Source organism: Gossypium hirsutum, chromosome D04, assembly GCF_007990345.1.
Source record: "Gossypium hirsutum isolate 1008001.06 chromosome D04, Gossypium_hirsutum_v2.1, whole genome shotgun sequence".
Classification (NCBI taxonomy): Eukaryota; Viridiplantae; Streptophyta; class Magnoliopsida; order Malvales; family Malvaceae; genus Gossypium; species Gossypium hirsutum.
In genome coordinates, this window is record NC_053440.1 from 53360613 (window position 1) to 53379537 (window position 18925).

At 34.3% G+C, this 18925-nt stretch overlaps 2 protein-coding genes across 3 annotated transcripts; both read right to left on the reverse strand.

The window, feature by feature from the left end:
* Positions 1-279: 279 nt before the first annotated feature.
* On the reverse strand, positions 280-8662 carry LOC121215949 (brefeldin A-inhibited guanine nucleotide-exchange protein 1). 2 transcript variants are annotated; one of them, XM_041090895.1, is made up of 11 exons: positions 7499-8662; positions 6459-6776; positions 5584-5917; positions 4931-5356; positions 4367-4659; positions 3655-3928; positions 2911-3380; positions 2413-2734; positions 1966-2326; positions 1193-1875; positions 280-1088 (listed from the first exon to the last, which is right to left on the reverse strand). In XM_041090895.1, the coding sequence occupies exons 1-11, from the start codon at positions 8533-8535 to the stop codon at positions 480-482; spliced, it is 5127 nt and encodes a 1708-aa protein (XP_040946829.1). In that variant the 5' UTR covers positions 8536-8662; the 3' UTR covers positions 280-479. The 2 variants fall into 2 exon arrangements, with proteins under 2 accessions (XP_040946829.1, XP_040946830.1); XM_041090896.1 differs by lacking the exon at positions 7499-8662 and having other exon boundaries at positions 5584-5927.
* Positions 8663-14212: 5550 nt separating this feature from the next.
* LOC107898898 (uncharacterized) lies at positions 14213-16272 on the reverse strand. The gene is made up of 2 exons (XM_016824470.2): positions 15762-16272; positions 14213-14613 (listed from the first exon to the last, which is right to left on the reverse strand). Exons 1-2 carry the CDS (start codon positions 16130-16132, stop codon positions 14373-14375), a joined length of 612 nt encoding a protein of 203 aa, XP_016679959.1. The 5' UTR covers positions 16133-16272; the 3' UTR covers positions 14213-14372.
* Positions 16273-18925: the final 2653 nt, after the last annotated feature.

Below are 18925 nucleotides of genomic sequence, written 5' to 3' on the forward strand. Positions count from 1 at the left end.
AAAATGAAATACATTTCATAACTAGTCATTTATCTCTTCGAGAAACACCTGTAAAGAGAGAATTAGTCATTGCTACCGGTGATAGATAGCTTGATTTCAACGAAATAAAAAAAATTAATGAAAACGGTTGAGAAAAAACACTACAAAAGATTGCAGGTCCAATTTTAAATCGAATGAGACAGACCTTCAAAAGTCAACGTCTTTCACTAGCTTTCCGGCTACTGCCACTGCTAAGCCTGCCATCTTAAAAATGACAAATTCATGACGGGACTCATAATATGCTACAAAAATAGATACCATTAAGGGTAGCTTCCAATTTGAACAATACATATAACCAGGATGTAAATTCAACATTATACACTCATCTTCTCTTGAAAAAGAAATTCAAAAAGAGAAGGCAAAATTCAGAATATGGTACAAAACTGTTATATAATGATGACATATACGTATACATATACATATATATGTATTTGCAGGTGTTATTGCTTTATTATTGGACCTATAGATGACTGGAATAAGTCGCTTAGAACACGTTGAACTTCGCTGGAGCTATGCTCGCACCGTATCAGAGCGACTAACAGATGAAAGAAACTTGCAATGTATTTTCTAAAGCGATCCTTCTCCAAACCACTCAAAGTCTTCAATGCTGACACAAGTAAAGATGTTCTTGCTGCCAATTCTTCCCTTTTGGCTGAACCCAACGGTAGTACCCAACGGGACGTTGGCTTGTTAACTGATATCTGTACCATATTCTGGTTAATGGTACAGTTGAGGTATATCTGCAATATTTTTTCACACACTGCCACGATTTGTGATTCTAGGTTCATCTTCTCGACAACGGATGGATTGTTTTTGATTAAATCTTGGAGGAAATTGAGGTAATTTTGATAAGCCTCATTTTCGAAGTGAACCAAAGGAGGATCCGAGAGCTCTAAGATTGAACACGCTTTCTGTATTTTCTTCCGCAGGGTAGTCTCAGAGTTCAGTTCCTGAGCATGGGATGCAACAGAAGACACTATGTCGACAATGATGTTGATGTTGGCAGCTGACAAGAATTGTAGATTTGTTTTGTACATGTCAATTATAACCTGAAATAATGAATAGACAACAATTATGAATGTTTTGTATGTTCCAATGGCATCATATCGAAGCATTATTTGAGTACGGAGAATATAGCGTGTAATGGGAGGACCTGCATAATGAGCAGCTGTATGGCAATATGACTCTTCATTTTTGAAACCACGTAAGCCGCAGTTTGCAGATTAGCATCCTCAAGCTCATGATCGGTAAATCCATGATCAGTACTTGCTTCAGTACTAGAACGGGATGGAGAATTGTCAGGCACCTCAATGTCATCCATGGTTCTCAAAAGCTTCATAAACCCTGGGAACATTGATATGGCTGCTTCTTTTATAGCTAGACAGATTTCTCGCCATTCCTCTTCTGAGAGTCTGCTTCCTAATTCTCCTATCAAACGGAACATTGCCACAACCCCATTGCTTGCCGGACCCTGTATTGAGCTTCTCAAGTATCCTGTCAGTACTGATAACACATTTGATAGCTGGGGCCTCAATACACTGTAAAAACCAATATATAGATCCACTAGACACTGTGCTGCCACGGTGGAAGTTTCAGCGTCCCATGTACTTCCATCATGATGAGAAGATCTTAAAGTTGGTAAATTTTGCTCATCTTTTACAGGCATCTCTCTCCTTCCACATACACCATCAAATATGGGGAGAATAACAGAATTAAAAATGCCAACCCAGAATACTCGTGAGAAAAGATGACCGTGATCCTTCAGGATGTTGAAAAGCACTTCCACTGAACTCCTTCGGATATCTAATCTTGAGTCAGATGTTAGTTTTGATAAACCTGAAACAACAATAGACAATCATTCATCTGTATTGCATAACAGTGTCAACGAGGCTATAGGATTCTCAAGAAACTAAAGTAGCAGGTTACCTGTTAGCAAAGGAAGCCAATATGATCCATGATCGTCTATATAAGCGAAACCTTTTACATCTGAATCATCCTTATTTATACTTGAAACAGATGAACCATCATCTGAGCGCTTATTAGTGCAAACAAATCCACCCTCAGCAAGTTTGACAGCACAAAACCGGAGAAATGCAATAGCATTGAGGCTAGCATCATTGTTAAACCTGCTATTTGTGAACTTGATGAGGCATCTTACGCAATCAGTAAAAACGGTCGCATCCGTCTCAGTTATATGAGGAAAGTATTCTCGCACTATTTTTTCCATTGTCTCAAAAGCCAACAAGACAATATTCTTCCGCTCATCAGCAGCAGCAGCTGTGAACACCTGAGAGAGAAAGAAAAGAGTTTTGTGAAATGAAAGGTTATCGAAGTTTGCATGACAACTTAAAACTCACATGAGACTTATCATACCATAAAAACACTTTTCCATCCAGATTTCACATTAGTGACACGGCTAAGGACCATCTGGGAAATGCATCGAACTATTAATTCCCTTATTTCTGCAGAGTTGCTTTTCTGCATGATAATCACAAATGGCCTCAAAAATTGATTCTGAAAATTATAGTTTGCCAATTCCTCACGTTCTAAGAACTTCATAGCAAGCTGCCGCAATGAATCCATCACAAAAATTGCTACAGATAAACTCTCAGACAATCCAACTGAAACAAAGAAATCGGAAAGAACATTCCACATTCGAGACCAAACTAATCTGATGCGATTCATATTGTAATGCCTGCAATATAACATTCCAGAATAAGTACTTTCCATAGGAGCATAAAGGAGGAGGGGGAGAGATAGACAGCTGCTGGAGAGAGCAATGACAAATTGATCGATGAGGCTAAAAACTTGAGGATCTGTTGGAGATAGAAGTATAGGAAATTTTCTAAAAGAAAAAGATCAGAATCTTACGCAATTTCAACTAGTTTTATGAGGCTAAAAACACGAGGGTCTGTTGGAGACTGCAACTCTAACATAGAAACTTTGCAGAGGGCTTTCACAAATGCCACTATTGCTTCACTGTTTAACCTTTGGCTATGTGCAAAAACATGGTTCAACTCGAAATTTCCTATCTGGTCCAATAAATTCAAGTTTGCAATGAAGTGGTTAATCTGCTCAGGAGTTACAAATCTTGAACTATTAACTCCAACAGTGGTGCTATCATATGAACCCCCTAGGACGACTGCCATCACAGCTGGATTCTGGAGAGTTCCTTTTTTCATCAGAGATTGTTCAGTGTTAGACACAGATAAAAAGGATGCATCAGTTGTTGCACCTTCTCCCAACAGTTGCAAATGCTCAATTCTGGACAGGCATGTCAATATATGCTCCCAGGCTTCCTGAAGATGGTTACCATCTTCAATGGCTATAGATATTATTGCCTGTAAAAAGGTAAATGTTTCAACAAGTGAGATATAAAGAAGAACACATAACAGAAAGAAACTTGTACCATATCAAAGCAAATCCCAAGAAAAAGGAAGCAAAAAGCATCAAAAAGTATAATGCAGAACAAACAGATTTTCTGGCATTTGTGATGGGAGGATGCATGTGCAAGCATTCAGATGCAGCAATTCTAATTCTTCCCACAATATAGCATATGAGAAATCCAGGGGGAAGATTCCGTTCTTTGTTGTTATGTGCAAAACCATTACTTACCTTTACAGCATCAACATTCTTTTGTTTCATATCTGCAGCACAATGGAGAAAAGTGAATTTCGCCACAGATGTGACAAAAGCATCTCTCTGCGTCTGCAAGCCCATTACTGCAGTTACATGCACAGAATATCGAAAGCCCAGTATGCACTGAGTGGTAGTGAGTCTATCATCACTCTGGTCAAGTGTGACACTAAATGCAGCCAGCATGGGTCCCCAGCAGACCTCCACCATAAACCTCAAGATTGATATATCTGAAACAGCATGATAAACAGACCTGCAACAGCAAAAGAGGGAAAAAGACTATCATTAACAGACATTACGTAGTTGGTCTTTGGGGAAACTTTGGGATGATAAAAGAATAAAGATTAATTTAATACAAAAGCAGGATGGAGAGAATAGAGGAAGGTAGAAGAAAAGAATCCTCTTTGTTTAATAATGTGTGTTGTTATCAACTAAATATCAAGTGAGTTCATTTCCCAACCAACATATCACAAGCCATGGCAACCATATGGAAGAACATGTGAAAAATTCATCTTAAGCTCACAGATAAATGGTATGAAGGAAGCATACATGGTTAAAACTATCAAACTGTGACTAAGATTCAAGACGTAACTGATATCTGACCCATAGAGATGCCAAACTTCTACTATTCCTTCCCCACCACTCATTTTGGAAATAGCAAACCTTGTAAATGCATTAGACTAGAACTTACTCTGATTTTCCCGACTTTGCCTTAAACTGCTCTTGGATATGTCTAATAAGATGCCCATTTGCACCCAATGGCTTTTCTTCAGTTTGCTTCCAACTGACGAGATTGAGTATACCATCTAAACCCAATAACTTATTTAAGCTGTTCGCCTGCTTGCTTTGAGGAACAGAAGAATCAGCATTTATCTTAATTTCATTTTTCACAATCTGATCATAAAGAGCACCAAGATACTCCTCAGGTAAATCCTTGCCATCATCTATTCCTCGGTTGTTTCGGATGAAATCAGACTTGGTCATCTGTATACAGAAGCAAATATATAATAGAAATAACAACAGAATCAAATCTACTGTAAACTTATCTTATGTAAAACTAAAAACATAATTTGCGAGAGTACAAGCAAAATTCCATATTTTTGTCGGTAGAATTTAAAGCATCAGAGTGGCTTACGAGCCCCACAATAGATCAGTAAGGTTCTCTGAAAAACAAGTACATACATAAGCAAGCAAGTGAAGCAAAAGCCCGCAATTAAGTGACATGCTAAAGAAACAACATATTTCATAAACAAACCTTATCTTTGACCATGCTATTATGGGCATCAGTGTTGAGCATTATGACAGAGTATGCCAGTACATAAGCAGTATCTGCACTAGTAAATGAGTTTGGATTGCATTTACAATAGCGCTCAGCAAACTTTTCCATGATGCGGTCAATTTTCTGTGCCTCTCCTGGCAACCTGAAGCCACTTAGGAAGAACCTTATTGCTTCACCAAAATCTATAGATTTGAAATTAAAGGAATCTACGTAGGCATGCATGACTCTCAAAGCAAATTCCTCCCTTTCACCCAAATAATCACCAATCATGGTTTCATTCAGCCCAGCAGTGTTTTTCTTAAGAAAAGAAGCCACTTCCTCGGGAGAGTTGCCAACTTTTTTGGTTTTTATAAGAAACTCGATGCCTTTGGATGGCTTCTTGTTAAACAATTGGACTCCTTTCTGCATGTAACCCAGTAAAGCTGTCACTAAAACCAAGCTTGTGAAGGAAAGGAGAGAACCAAATATATAAGGAAGCTACATAAAAATACATGAAAGAACAAAAGCTAGTAGAAATATGGAAAATTATCATGATATATCAAGGCAACCCTCTCTTAAAAATTATTAACTAAATAACTACGACATGAAGATACATTCATGCTCTATCCCCACTTAAAGCAATAACTAACCTGGAGTTCAATCTTGTAAGCCCGGCGTTGCTCAAGAGTAGCAGAATCTGACAATTCAGAATTTAATTCCAGATGTAATTCATAATCAGGGACAAGTCCATCTTCTGCACTTGGGGTTAAATGGCTCTCTGCTGAAGTTTCACTCTCAGAGCCACTAGGCAAATCAGAATCACCTATCTTCAGCTGTTGGTCCATCCAAGCTCCCATTGACTTGATGATGCCAACTAAGCACTTCACTGATTCATGCCGGAAAGTAATATCCTGGACTGCAGACAAAGTTGTGGTTGAACCCGGTGGTGGCCCTAGAGCAGTTTTCAGAAGGCCATTGACAATCCTGCAAATATCTGATGGGATTATAAGAGCTTTAATACATTTTACTAAAGTGTGCATCTATGAAATAAAAGAACGAGAAATTAAAAAAACATATTAGAAAATGAGATAAAGCCAGCTCTGAGAACATCATGAGATGACTGGTGTTTCAGTTAATTCCTAAGTTGACGTACAATCCTTTTGCAAAATTTGAGAAAAGGTATCAAATTCATAAATGATTTCACCATATTATTTGATAAAAAGAGCCATTTTATTGAAGTACAATATTAAGAAATAACAAAGAATGAGAACTTAAAAGAACTACATTAGAAACGAAGCAAAAAGCATGCTCTGAGAACATTAGCCAAAAACTGGTGTTCAAGTGAATTCCTATATTGAACTACCTTCCTAAGCAAAAATTTGAGAACATGTTTCAATTTCATATAGGATTTCACATATGATTGCTGGATACTTCTATTGAAAATTTGGTATGACAAACACACAAGATGACGAGACCAGCACTCATGTTAAACATTTGCATGGACAATTATTAGGAAAAGAGATACCTTTCAAATATATTAGGTGAATCCACATCACAGTCGTAGTTCACAAATATATCAATGATAATCTGTGAATCTCCAGCAATCTTTTCCAACATATCAAGGATGGTCATTTTCTGTAGAAAACTTGGCTGGAGAACATTCTCTAGAACTCGTAGGATTAGCATGGGAAAGAATATTCCAATTTCAGCTTTCAGCCCTGATCTATATTTTGTCAACAAGCTCATAAAAATAGAACACTGGAGCTGGAAAATGGACATCACTGACAATGCACTGTTTTTTAACAATGATAAGCAGAGAAATTGCTTAATTGCATTAAGAAACCTGCATGATGTACCACATGATATAAGAAGATTAGAACAAACTTAACAGAAGATCACAAGAAAACAAGCGAGCTATTTATTGTATATGCTACATGACATTCAAAACTTGCAAGAAAAAAAATAAATCATATAAAAAACACTAATAATGGTTTTGGAGCATTTTCATTTTATTTCGAATAACTACTAGCTAAAAAATGATTCTTCAGATAATTCATGTAAAATCCACCAAGTACGACAGAATTTGAAAGCAAATGGTTATTTTGGGAGTCACCATGCCAAGAACTGGGGATGACTATTTGAACCAGCTACATGTCTGACAGGTTTGTTCAGTGTTTTCTAAATTTTCCCTCATATTTGGAGGCTCAAGACCGTCCATTTTCAGAATATGAACCTAAATGCCTTTTTATGCTTTATCTGGCTGTAGAAATTAAACTTCAATAACCTACCCTCCCAGCCTCCCCCCAAAACAAAACTTATAATTTACTGAATCATATAACACTGACATCAGGATTAGGTTAGCAAACACCCAAAATCTAAAGATTCATTACCACTTTAAAGTTCTTAAAACAACAATAATATTACTAGTAGACCAACTACTATATGAAAAATCTAATAACTATCGAAGATAGTGCCTAAAGTAATATAACAACATGCAAGCAACCTTATTAACTAATTATATTAATAATAAGTGCATATATCAAGGAATAACATAGAACAACTTGCCTCTCAGTTGAGCACCAAATTGAACCCCCATTATCCATAATAACCTTGAGAAGTTCCAAAGATAATGTCTTCCCTCTCAAAAGAACCTGATCGTCAGGATTCTCCTGGGATGAAAATTTCATTGATAACTTGCACAAATTCTTAAAAACAATAAATCCATCCTCCCTAATTTTACTACTAATCCCACCAGGACACAATTCCACCTCGTCCTTCATCTTTTCCGACCCAATTTCCTCCCCCTCGTCCTTAGACTCACCATTTTGCGACACTGGAACCGGCTGCGAAAGCTTCAAATCTGGTACCCCTTCACTATCACTCATAACCTCACTAACGAAATTCTGACAAAAATAGATTGAATTCCCTTCATTTAAGTTCTTATCAGTAAACTCTAAAAGCTCACTAACTGACACTGTTGTAATAGAAACATCCATGGAGTCTTCGTCAGCACGGGAGAATATGATGAGCATAATTTGAGCTAAAACGGACTTAGCACAGATCTGATTGGTTCCATTTAAACCACCTAAATATATGTTGTACAAAGTTCTAACTACCTGAAGCAAGCAATCCCCACGGATCAAAACACAGGGACATCGAACGGCGGAAAGTAAAGCTCGAAGCACAGCGAGCTCGACTGATTCCTCGCCAATGCCGCCGACTTTGCATACACTATCGACAATCTTGTACATGATCGAATCGGAGTTTTTTCCGTCGATCTCGCCGCGAACGACGCCGGCAGAGAACAATTTGAAGACACATTCGAGAGCGGGATCGGCAACTTTGGCATAATTGGAGTCGAGAGCGAGTAGGATAGGATTGAGAACGAAGTCGGCGTCGGAAGAGGAAAGGCCGAGCAAAGGAGAAGACGGATCAGGTAAGGCGGCGTCGGGGAGAGTCTCAAGCTTGTCTAGAACGGATTTGCATGAGGAAACAAGATGAGAGTGTTTCCGCCAGGCGGCATTTTTGATGATCTTGTCGAGAGATGGGCCAAGCACGCGGCCGCACCGCGACGGGCCGCCGAGTGTTTGGGAAGCTGACATCAAAGTCCTGCTTCTTAGGGTTTTTCAGATCTGTGAAATGCAATGTCTGTGTTTGGTTGAAATCAATGCGAAGTCATGAGAATTTGAAATACTTTGGAAATTAGTATCAATCGAGATCTGCTTATGCTTCTGTTCTTTCTAAAAGTTTAATTTTCGGCTTAATATGTCATTCCATACCTGAGTTTAGCTTTAATATTCAATTTAGTACTTAAATTTTTTACTTCAAATTGGTACCTGAGTTTAATTTTAATATTCAAATTGATACCTAAAATAAAAGCACCATGTAGCCCAATAATTATTTGACATGTGTTTTCTAGAAAAAAAACATCGATTCTAAGAAGCGCCACTTAATAACCCTTCTTAGAACCAAAGAGGACTATATTATTATGGTATTTTCCGTTATCGACGCGAAACTCAAACATAACCCCGAACAATTGACCCACAACCCGAGTAGATGCAGAGGAACTTAGGCCCCACAAGGTAGAGATATTAAGGGCTTGCGAGCCAAGTTTGCATGTATGTTATTAGGTGTTCGCAGGCAAAGGATGTGAAATCAAGTGCGTGTTACGATAAACACTTGTTAAGTCTAGAGTGGTATACATGTTGGCATGCATGGAGCCTACTTAAGACGTTATTTCAATGAACAGTAACTGTATATTATAAAAACTCGATTCCCCTCTCCTAGGGGACACATAACAAAAACACTCAATAGTCTTTTAATTGAATCAAAGAAAAAACTCAGATACCAAATTGATTCAGTATCAAATTGAGAAAAGCCAAGTATTAAAGTGAACATTAAAGTCAAACCCAAATACCAAATTAAACATTAAAACTAAAAAATAAATACTAAATAATATATTAACCCCTTTTCCTTATTTTGCCTTAATTAATTTTACTGTCTTAATGTCACGTGAACATTAAGAATGAGATAAATCTATTTTAATATTTTCTTTTTGTTGTTTAGTCCATTTTAATTGTCACACATGACTTCTATTTTTTATTCAATTGATTGAAACTGTGTAATTGAATTAAATAATTAAACTTTAATTGAATAATAAATATTATAAATAATTCATAACATATGTTTGATTTATATAATTTTTCTTATTTTTTAAGAGTAAACTATAAAAATAGTCACTTTTATTCGTCTCAGATTATATTTTAATCATTTATGTTTGAAATGTTATGTTTTAGTCACTTACGTTATCGTTTTGTTGTATAATGGTCACTCTACCGTTAAGCTTCGTTACCTTTCTAAATGCAGTCCTACGTGAAAGTCCAAATGGGTTTCAAATGCCAACTTTAATGTCTTGCATAATAGTCCAAATTAAATTTATTTAATTAAAAACATATTTTCATCCTAGCATCTGGACATCTAAGTTGGTATTTAAAACTCATTTGGACTGTCACGTAGGACTGCCGTTAGGGAGATAACAGAGTTTAACGGTAGAATGACCACTTCGTAATAAAACGACAACGTAAGTGGCTAAAATATAATCTGGAGCAAACAAAAGTAACTATTTTTAAAATTTACCCTTTTTTAATTGTCAAATAAAATTAGATTAATGTTTTATAAAACCATAAAAATATTTACAAACAATAAATAGAAATAAAATTCGGTTATATTAAAAAGGAGGTGTGGAAAAGGTTTTGGAAGGATGGCAGAGAAGAAAAGTAGAAAGGGGGAGAAGTCAATAGTGGTCAACGCAGGTGATGTTGGCGAGATTAGCTCAACTGAGGGTCCATTACCATTGTTGTACTTCTACTCAACGGTTACTTAACTTCTACTATTATACGTCTCCTGCTTTTTCATTGATTTAGTATTGATTTTAAAAAAGTGCTTTTACAAAATATTTTTAAATTTTTTTTTAAAAATTTTAGTTTAAGATTTGAATGTTTAATATTACTGTCAAAAATTATTTTTTTAAAAATAAAATATTCATTTCTATATAATGTATTTAAATAATGTTCAAATTAATTAATATTATTATATTTTAGTAAGAATATAAAAAATAATTTATTATAAATTATTTTTAATATTTTAATATATTAAATATAAATTTTAAATATTTTTAAGCAATAAACATTAAATATTTATAAAATTTAATTAGAATATATAAATTATATTTTAAATAATTAAATATTTGTAATTAGATATTAACATATTTGTATTATTTTAAAAAATATTTTTTTAATTTTTAATTAATGATTTTAACACATTTGTAATTAAGCACCAATAAAAAAATGTGAAGTACCATGTTAGAGGAGGTGAAACAGTAATTAAGCACCGAAAGTTCTTTTGAAAAGCCAAAAAATTCAGCCAAAAGCAGCTTGTTTAGCACAGTTTTTTTTAAAAATGATTTTCAAGCCAAAAGTGTCTTTTTTAAGCAATACGAAACAAGGCCTGATATGGCTCACAAGTAGACCTGATCATAGTCAGGTATCTGTTCAAGGTTGAAAGTCCGCCTGAAAAGGGACTTGGATAAAAAATAAGACCTGTTTTATAAATGGGCTGAGCCTCGGATAGGATTTTTTAGTTCGGACCCAATTCTGCCCTAATCAACCTAAACTTCCTTTTTCGTTGTTGTTTTGCTGCCATTTGCTATTATATTGCTACTATTTTATCATTATTGTTTTGATATTGTGTAACTCATGTTTTATTGTTAATTTTGCTACTATTTTAGATGTATTTGTTTGCTAAGTTATAACTATCTTAGTGTTCTTTAAGTATAAAAACTTTTTTAATGTATTTTCAATTTGTTGGGAAATATTTATTTTAATGTTTTTAGTATATTTAATGTATTATATTTTTTAATTTTGTTTTTATAAAAAATAATATAAAAAATTTAATACGAGCGGGTCAGGTTAAGCTCGGTTTAGTATTTTTATCTAGGATGGACTTAGACAGAATTTTAGTCTCATTTTTCAAGCCAGGCTTGAGCCTAAAAAATGGACCTAAAATTTTACATTGGGTCGAACTTGGCCCAACCCATGTTCAAGTCTACCCATGAGGATATATTGTAGAATAAGATTACAATACTTTGATTGTTAATATTTTAGTTATTTTGTAATTTCAATTTTCGAAATAGTATCAAAATGTCATAATATAGAATACAATCTCATTACGGTTCACCTTAAAATCTAGACCATAATAATTTATTTATTAATATATTAATTATGGTTTCATGCATTATTATAATTATGATTTATAAATTTATTTTGGCATCATATAATACTTATTAACATATATATATATATATTGTAATAAAAAGTACAATATAAAAATTTATCATAATTCTATGGAAATTAAGACTAAAAAATATTGAATGATCTAAACTTGTCAAAAAAAACAAATTCTATAACAAGGATAATTGAGTAAGAAGTGTTTCCAAATAATTTTACATTCCGTCAACTGAACACTTGATCTTACAACCTAACCAAATGAACTAAACAAGTTAATCTCGCATTCCATCCGTAATATGACATTTCCGTAATCCTATTACGAAACGTAATCTAAGATTCGACTAACCGAACACAAAATTTTAAAAACATATTATCGTGGCATTACTCCAAAATCAGCACCAAATCAAAGATAATTCGAGTAGTGAGTAAAGAAATTGAACCGTAGCTACAACGACAATGTGAATAGGATACTGGATCAAGATATCTAGGCTGATTGTAAGACTCTTAGATGCTCTCCTGGGGTGACATGATCTAGTCAAGACTCAAGCAAAATCAAATTTCATTACAGTAAATAAAAACCTACAGATCTTTTTGCTATAGTCTTAATTGCAATGTTGGATCCATAGTTTATAACCAGTTTCATGAGTTTTTGATGCAGAGAATTCATCAAAGTGGCAACTACAAAGCATATGACTCGTGTTATTGATTATTATAAGCGACAGATAAACAAAACTTAAGCTAAGAACGAAGAGAAAGCAACCAAAGAGAAATTTAGAAACTCATATTCACCAATGGGTGCAATGGGATTATTGAGACTTTAATTTGAGTGATAAAATATACTTTTTTCTGAAAGTTTCACTTAGTACAACTACAATTACAAGTACAAATTGTAAGAGACAGCTAATAACTTGTTTAGAGCTTGCTCAGAGGAATATTATCCCATCTAACACTTGCTACTGCCCATTGTGTGATTCAGAGGAAGAGAACAAATCACTGGTTTTTTAGTTGTCTCGAGTGTTGGGCTATTTGGCAGCATTGTGCTTCGTTATGGGAGATCCTGCGGTTGGTCCCAAACAATCCTGTGATATGTTTTTCATGGCATGGATTTGTGCTATTAACCCTAAATGTTGCAACAAGATATGCTCTATGCTATTCTTTGATGTTGTTTGGTCCATTTGGTCTCACAGAAATGAGATGATCTTCAATAATAAAATATGGGATAGGGTTCAAGTTATTGATGTTATATTTGCTAGGGTTGCTTGGTGGTTCAAAGCTAAGTGGCCTGACTCTTAAGGCATCATTCGATGACATTTTACACTTCCCTCTTCTTATTCAATCTCCTATTCGTAAGAAGCTTGCTAGATCATCCAAAAGATGGCACCCTCCGCAGTCTGGTTTCCTTAAATTCAACATTGATGGTGCTGCATCAGGGAGGGATGGCCTCGCTGATATTGGAGGTGTTCTTATTAAAGAACTTGGTGAAGTTTTGATCTCTTTCTCAAGAGCAGTCGGTGAATCTTATTCCATCACGGCAGAACTGCTTGCAATATGAGTCGCGGTTATTTCTTTCACTGAATAGAGATGGTTCATCTCACATAAACTTATCATCGAACCAGATAGCTTGAATTCTGTCAATTAGATAAAAAATCCCGTTTTAACACCCCGTCATTAAAAGGTAACGTGGACTCCACTCTTATATTTAGAAATTCTGATTATACTTGGGATATATAGTTCACATCAATAGGGAAGCCAACAAATTTGCAGGCAAGTTGGTGCACTTAGTGAGAGCATCTTGAGCTTATTTCACCAATTGCTTTGAGCATAACTTGCAATTGAAGGGAGAGTGATTAGAAGCTCGCTTATTTTGTTTTGTGTCTTTCTGACCTTAGTATTTACAAGATGATTTTATGCTTTGCCTTGATTTTTTTTTCTAGAGTTGATTTATCAGTTTATTTTATGTTAAGTTCCATGTTGTTATAATCGCATATTGATTAATATAAGACCTTTTCCTTTCAAAAACATGCGTAAATTATAAGTAGAAATATAAATACATGTTCGGTCAACTATAATAGTATGTAGAATCAATTAATGCACCGTGTAGAAAACTAATCAAATAAAGCCAAACAAGAGAAAAAAAAAACCAATCATCACAAATGCAGATAGTGATAAACCTCAATCTAACCATAAATGTCATTTTCTTTTTTTAGTATAAAATAATAAACGTGTTTTTAAATTTTAAATGAATTTTATTTTCATTTATTGAACTTTAAATTTAAAAAAGAAATTAGAAAACCCTTAATTTTTACTTAAATCTAGTTCTGTTATTATATTTTTAATATTTTATTATTTAAATGATAAAACGGATAAAAAGAATTGGACCTAATTAGGGTTTTAGCATGAAACTTTTTTTTGAAACCGAGAATAAACCACAGACAGACAACGCCATGTGAGAGCCACAGAGACCACGCTGCAAGTTATATAAAACACACAGCCATTGCATGGGAGTAATCTATTTCTTTCAATTTCTCAACATCTCTGTGTGTTTTTTTCTTTCTAAATTCTTCATCTCTCTTAATGAGGATAAAAGGAATCACTGTTTCAAAAAAACAACTATGGAACCATGCATGTCAAAACTGAGAGATAACCTTTGAAGGTCATACTATAATGACTTCCAATGGAACAAAACAGCTGCTAACAGTAGCATTGTTGTTGTTCCCTTTGTCTCGTATAACTATAGAACTGTAACCATTGTAGCTGGTGTTTGTCTTGTTGAAATGATACAAAGTATACGTTGTTTGCTCTAGTGTGCCTTCCCTGTAAACGAACACACTATCGTCTTCTTCCATACATCTCCATTTCCGGCTCCGATCGTGACTCCGGTAAAGCGGCATTCCCCTAGACACGAATAAGAAAGCACAGAAAGTTCGCTTATATTTGCTCCAACTCTTCATTTTTCTCCGAATGTATTCTTATCGAGCTAATATCCAAACATGGGTACAAAGATATAACGATGGCAACATCGAGACAAAAACTTATCGAGCTCGAAATTTATTTAATACCAAGGATTTAATTTGCTAACCATAGATATTCAACCTCAGTTTTCTCATTTTCAGTAATAGAAAAAGACTCTTAAATTTATAAGAAGTTTAACTCTGTATCTCACACGTACTTGGATATGAATGTGGAATAATGAGCCTTCGAACATCCTCAAAAAACATATAAACAAAATAAACTTACCCCTACACGCATACATCACACAAACACCAAAATTCAAGTCACAGAGAAAATATTTGGATTCAAATTCAAGACATGTTAAGATTTCAGAGAAATCCGAATTCAAGAGATATTAAGATTCCAGCTAAATTAACTATATATGTCGGAAAAAAAAAAGTTAATTGGTCAAATAGGTTTTAAGAAAAATTTAGGGAAACAGGCACAGTTGGCAAGAAAGCTCATCCGGCGGAGTGAGATTTCTGCTGCATGTTAGGAAATTGTGTCCAGCTAGATGTGTTTTATTTGAAATTTTCAGAAAATACTTTCAGCTGAACGCACTTTCTCAACATGTCAACAAAAAACTCTTCCAGCTAGATGAGCTTTCACATTCTCTCCACAAAAATGATTTATTTTCCTAAATTTAAAAAAAAAACGACCTATTTATCTATTAACAAATATTTTGTTGTTGTTGCATATATCACATATTTAACCTAAGATTCCAATTTAAGAGAGCTAAAGAATTGAACTATGCCAATTATGTTACTCGGATTTGGGTGTCCGTTGAATACAAATATGATTAGATTTTGTTTATAACATTCAAGCAGCATCATCGACCAAAAACAAATATTAAACTTCAAAGAAATGAACATCATCCTAATACAAATTGCATTGGAAACTATAATCTTTGTCTAGTTGCTTTTATTGTTTTTAGTTAAAATCATCACAGAATTTAAGAATGAATTAACACAATAAATGTGGAGCAAATATTTAAACCTTGATTTCCCAACAAACAAGCTTTAAGAGTGTAAAAAGAAAAAGGCAATCCGTACCTAATGTGGAAGAGTTCAGAAATATCGCACATCTCGAGATAAAAGTAAACGGCGTCTAGGAAAGCGCGGTAAGTGTAAATGTGAAGCCCATCAATCCTTGGGTAAGGCAGTTTCGGTCTAGGCGGCTCCGTCGTCGGCGGTTCACCCAGACAGGACGAAGACTTCGTCGACCACCACCATAAAAAGCCCGGAGACGCCCGATAGACATATTCCTTCCAAACGACCGGCGAAGTTCCGTGGTCCGGCGGGAGGCCGACGAAACCCATGGTGGCCATAATGGGTTCGAGCTCGTCGTGGGTCATGAGGGGCTTGAACGTCTTGGTGTACCAAAGCGCTAGCTTTCTCATGCAGAGTCTCATGCAATCCTCCATTGTTAATGGGTTATTGGGAGAGGATCGAGAAATGAGATTTTCCGGGAAATTTTATTTTTCTGAGGTTTTTGATTGTCGTAAAATGTGAGGGAAGAAAGGGAGCTTGGTTGTTGAATAAGAAAAAGTGTGGATTTTTTTGGAGCGTGAAGTTTTGAAAAAGGTTTCTTAATTTTGACACCTTAATTACAGCTAATTTACCAAATTACATCCATTAAACCTTTGTTGGTAAAAACACCTTTTTGGTCCTTCTCAATATCGATATTGAAGCAAATTGATCCCTCTAAAAGACGTAGAACTATTTAATCCCTATCAAATTTTGAAAATGAGCAACTAAAAATAATTAATCACAACTCTAATATTTTTAGTCAATTGTACATATTTTCTATTGGTATAATAACAACTTTGGTCTTCAAGGTTTACATATTCTATCAATTTGGTCTTGATTTAACAAATTTAACCTGGAATATTTACACCTTGTCAACATTTGTACATAATATATAAACATCAAGGGCTAAATTTACTATCATACCAAAATTGAGAGGGATTAATTGCCCCCATTGTTTTTTGAGAGTGACTAGTTTGTTCAATATTGAAATTGAGAATGATGGAAGAGGTGTTTATACCAATGTTTTTAAAATCGAGCCAGTGGTTTAAACGGCCAGGCCACCAGTTTGCTAGTCTGATTGGTCTAATCAGTCCGATTAAAAACTTATTCAAAATTTTAAAGATTAAAAAAATATCGATTCGTATCGGTTTCGAGTCTAACTGATTCAAAATCACTCTCTTAACCAATACTCTGGTCGATTCCTAATCTAACTAGTTGTAACTAGCTCAAACAAGACTGGTTTGTACCCTCTCCCCCTATTGTCCAATTATGTGATTTCAAACTCGTGAACAAGTTTACTGGAGGCTAATTCTAAGCTTTTTCACGCTCAAGCTTCCAATCGACAGGTTCGCTTTTGTGTTCTTCAATGGTATGTATGTTCAATTTAGCCTAAAATATTTATTTTAATATTTTTAATGTATTTGATATATTTTATTTTTGAATTTTTTATATAAAAAATAATTTAAAAATATTTATTAGAGTTGAGCCGAGTTGAGCTCAAATTTAACATTTTTAATATGAATCTGGTTTAAACAAAATTTTAAATCCATTTTCCAACTTGGGCCGAATCCGAACTTAAAAATCGGAACTAAAATTCTGCTAAAAAGAATTTATTTAAAAAAAGTATATTTAAAAAAAGTATTGTAAAATGGTTATTATTTTAAAAGGTAATTTATAGATGACCGATCACCTAGCTAAAAAGAATGATAGCGATTCCTATGTTCTTAATAAAACCTAATATTTTAAGAATTAAAATTTTCATGTTTTTTCTCAAATATTGCTAAGCTAATTTTTATTCATGGTGTCAACATTGATAATGACATGCTTGTGGCCCCTTTCTCTGCTTGCGGCCTCCGGGTTGAACGGTATGAATCCAACTTTTTTTTCAAAAATTGTAGCCCATGTTGAGTCGGATGTTGCTTCCTATTGCATTTCATGGCTTGATGCTTGTAAGTTTCCGCCTTGTCTCAATGATACTAATGCAAGTCTGATTCTGTGAAGGATAGCATCGTGTAATGTTGTCTATAAAATTCTTGCAAAAACTCTTGTCAATTAGTCGAAGACTATTCTGCCTAAGATTATTTCATCTTTGCAATTTGCAATCAGCCTTTGTTCCTGGACGACTTATCACTGATAGCAGATTTTGAGATCATTAACTATTTGAAGAACAAATGGCATATGAAGTGGGTGAGGTTGCTATAAAGTTGATATTAGTAAGGCATATGATACTGTTAATTGGGATTTCTTCTGCTATGTTATGTCTAAGCTAGGGTTTACTGGTAAATGGATCAATTGAGTGAGGCTATTTGGGTCCTCTAATTAGATATTTGGTTGTTTTCACCGGTAAGCAGATTTGATCACATTGTTCTACCTCGGCTAGATGTTGTTCATTAGCTCTTCTCGGTTGGGCACGTAAAGATAAGTCCCATCCCAGCTCCATCTCCTGCATTCCATGGCGTAATTTTACTGGACAAAAATTATCACCATGGCCTAAACAACCACGTAGGAAGCAAAAAAGGGTTAACTTTGATGAAGAGATCATAATTTTCCTTTTTCCGTTTTAGCGGCTTACGAACATCCAACTGTATCCAAATACGCAGAAAGTTTCAAAAACCCCGAGATAGTTGCTCTGTATCATACTCCAATAATTTTCCTACTATAATCCGTACATAATAAAGAGACAATCGGTTTGCCTTTGAGCTTAAATATTTGATTTAATGTACACTTTAGACTTTAAAGTATATCGTTTTTTTTTTTACTTTAATCTTTAAAGTTTTTTTTAGTCCATTTCAATTTCTAACATTATCAAATGTTCCAGGTTCAGTCCTTAACATTATCAAATGTTTTTATTCAGTCCTTTAAACTTTAAAAAAATCAATTGGAGTATTTAGCTAATCATAAAATCGCCACATGTCATACACTAACATCACAATGACATCATAATCCAGAAAAAAAACTTTAAAAATATTTTAAAAATACAAATTTTTTTATAAAAATACAAAAAATATATATAAAAAATGTATATAATTATCAAAATAAAAATAAAAATATGTTAGAATTTTTAAAAATTGTAAAAAAATATATAAAATATATAAAATATTAGAAAATGTAAAATATTGTAAAAATTGGGCAAAACATTAAAAAAAAGCCCATTTTTTAACAAATTTACCGAAATGGGCCCGGTAATA

Excerpts from the sequence above, each read along its gene's own strand:
- LOC121215949 (XM_041090895.1), bottom strand. The coding sequence starts at position 8,535 with ATGTCAGCTTCCCAAACACTCGGCGGCCCGTCGCGGTGCGGCCGCGTG. Across the intron at positions 6,777-7,498 it reads ATTTGGTGCTCAACTGAGAG|GTTTCTTAATGCAATTAAGC; the intron begins GCAAGTTGTTCT and ends TACATCATGCAG. Across the intron at positions 5,357-5,583 it reads CTTACAAGATTGAACTCCAG|AAAGGAGTCCAATTGTTTAA; the intron begins GTTAGTTATTGC and ends GGTTACATGCAG.
- LOC107898898 (XM_016824470.2), bottom strand. The coding sequence starts at position 16,132 with ATGGAGGATTGCATGAGACTCTGCATGAGAAAGCTAGCGCTTTGGTAC. Across the intron at positions 14,614-15,761 it reads TCTGAACTCTTCCACATTAG|GGGAATGCCGCTTTACCGGA; the intron begins GTACGGATTGCC and ends ATTCGTGTCTAG.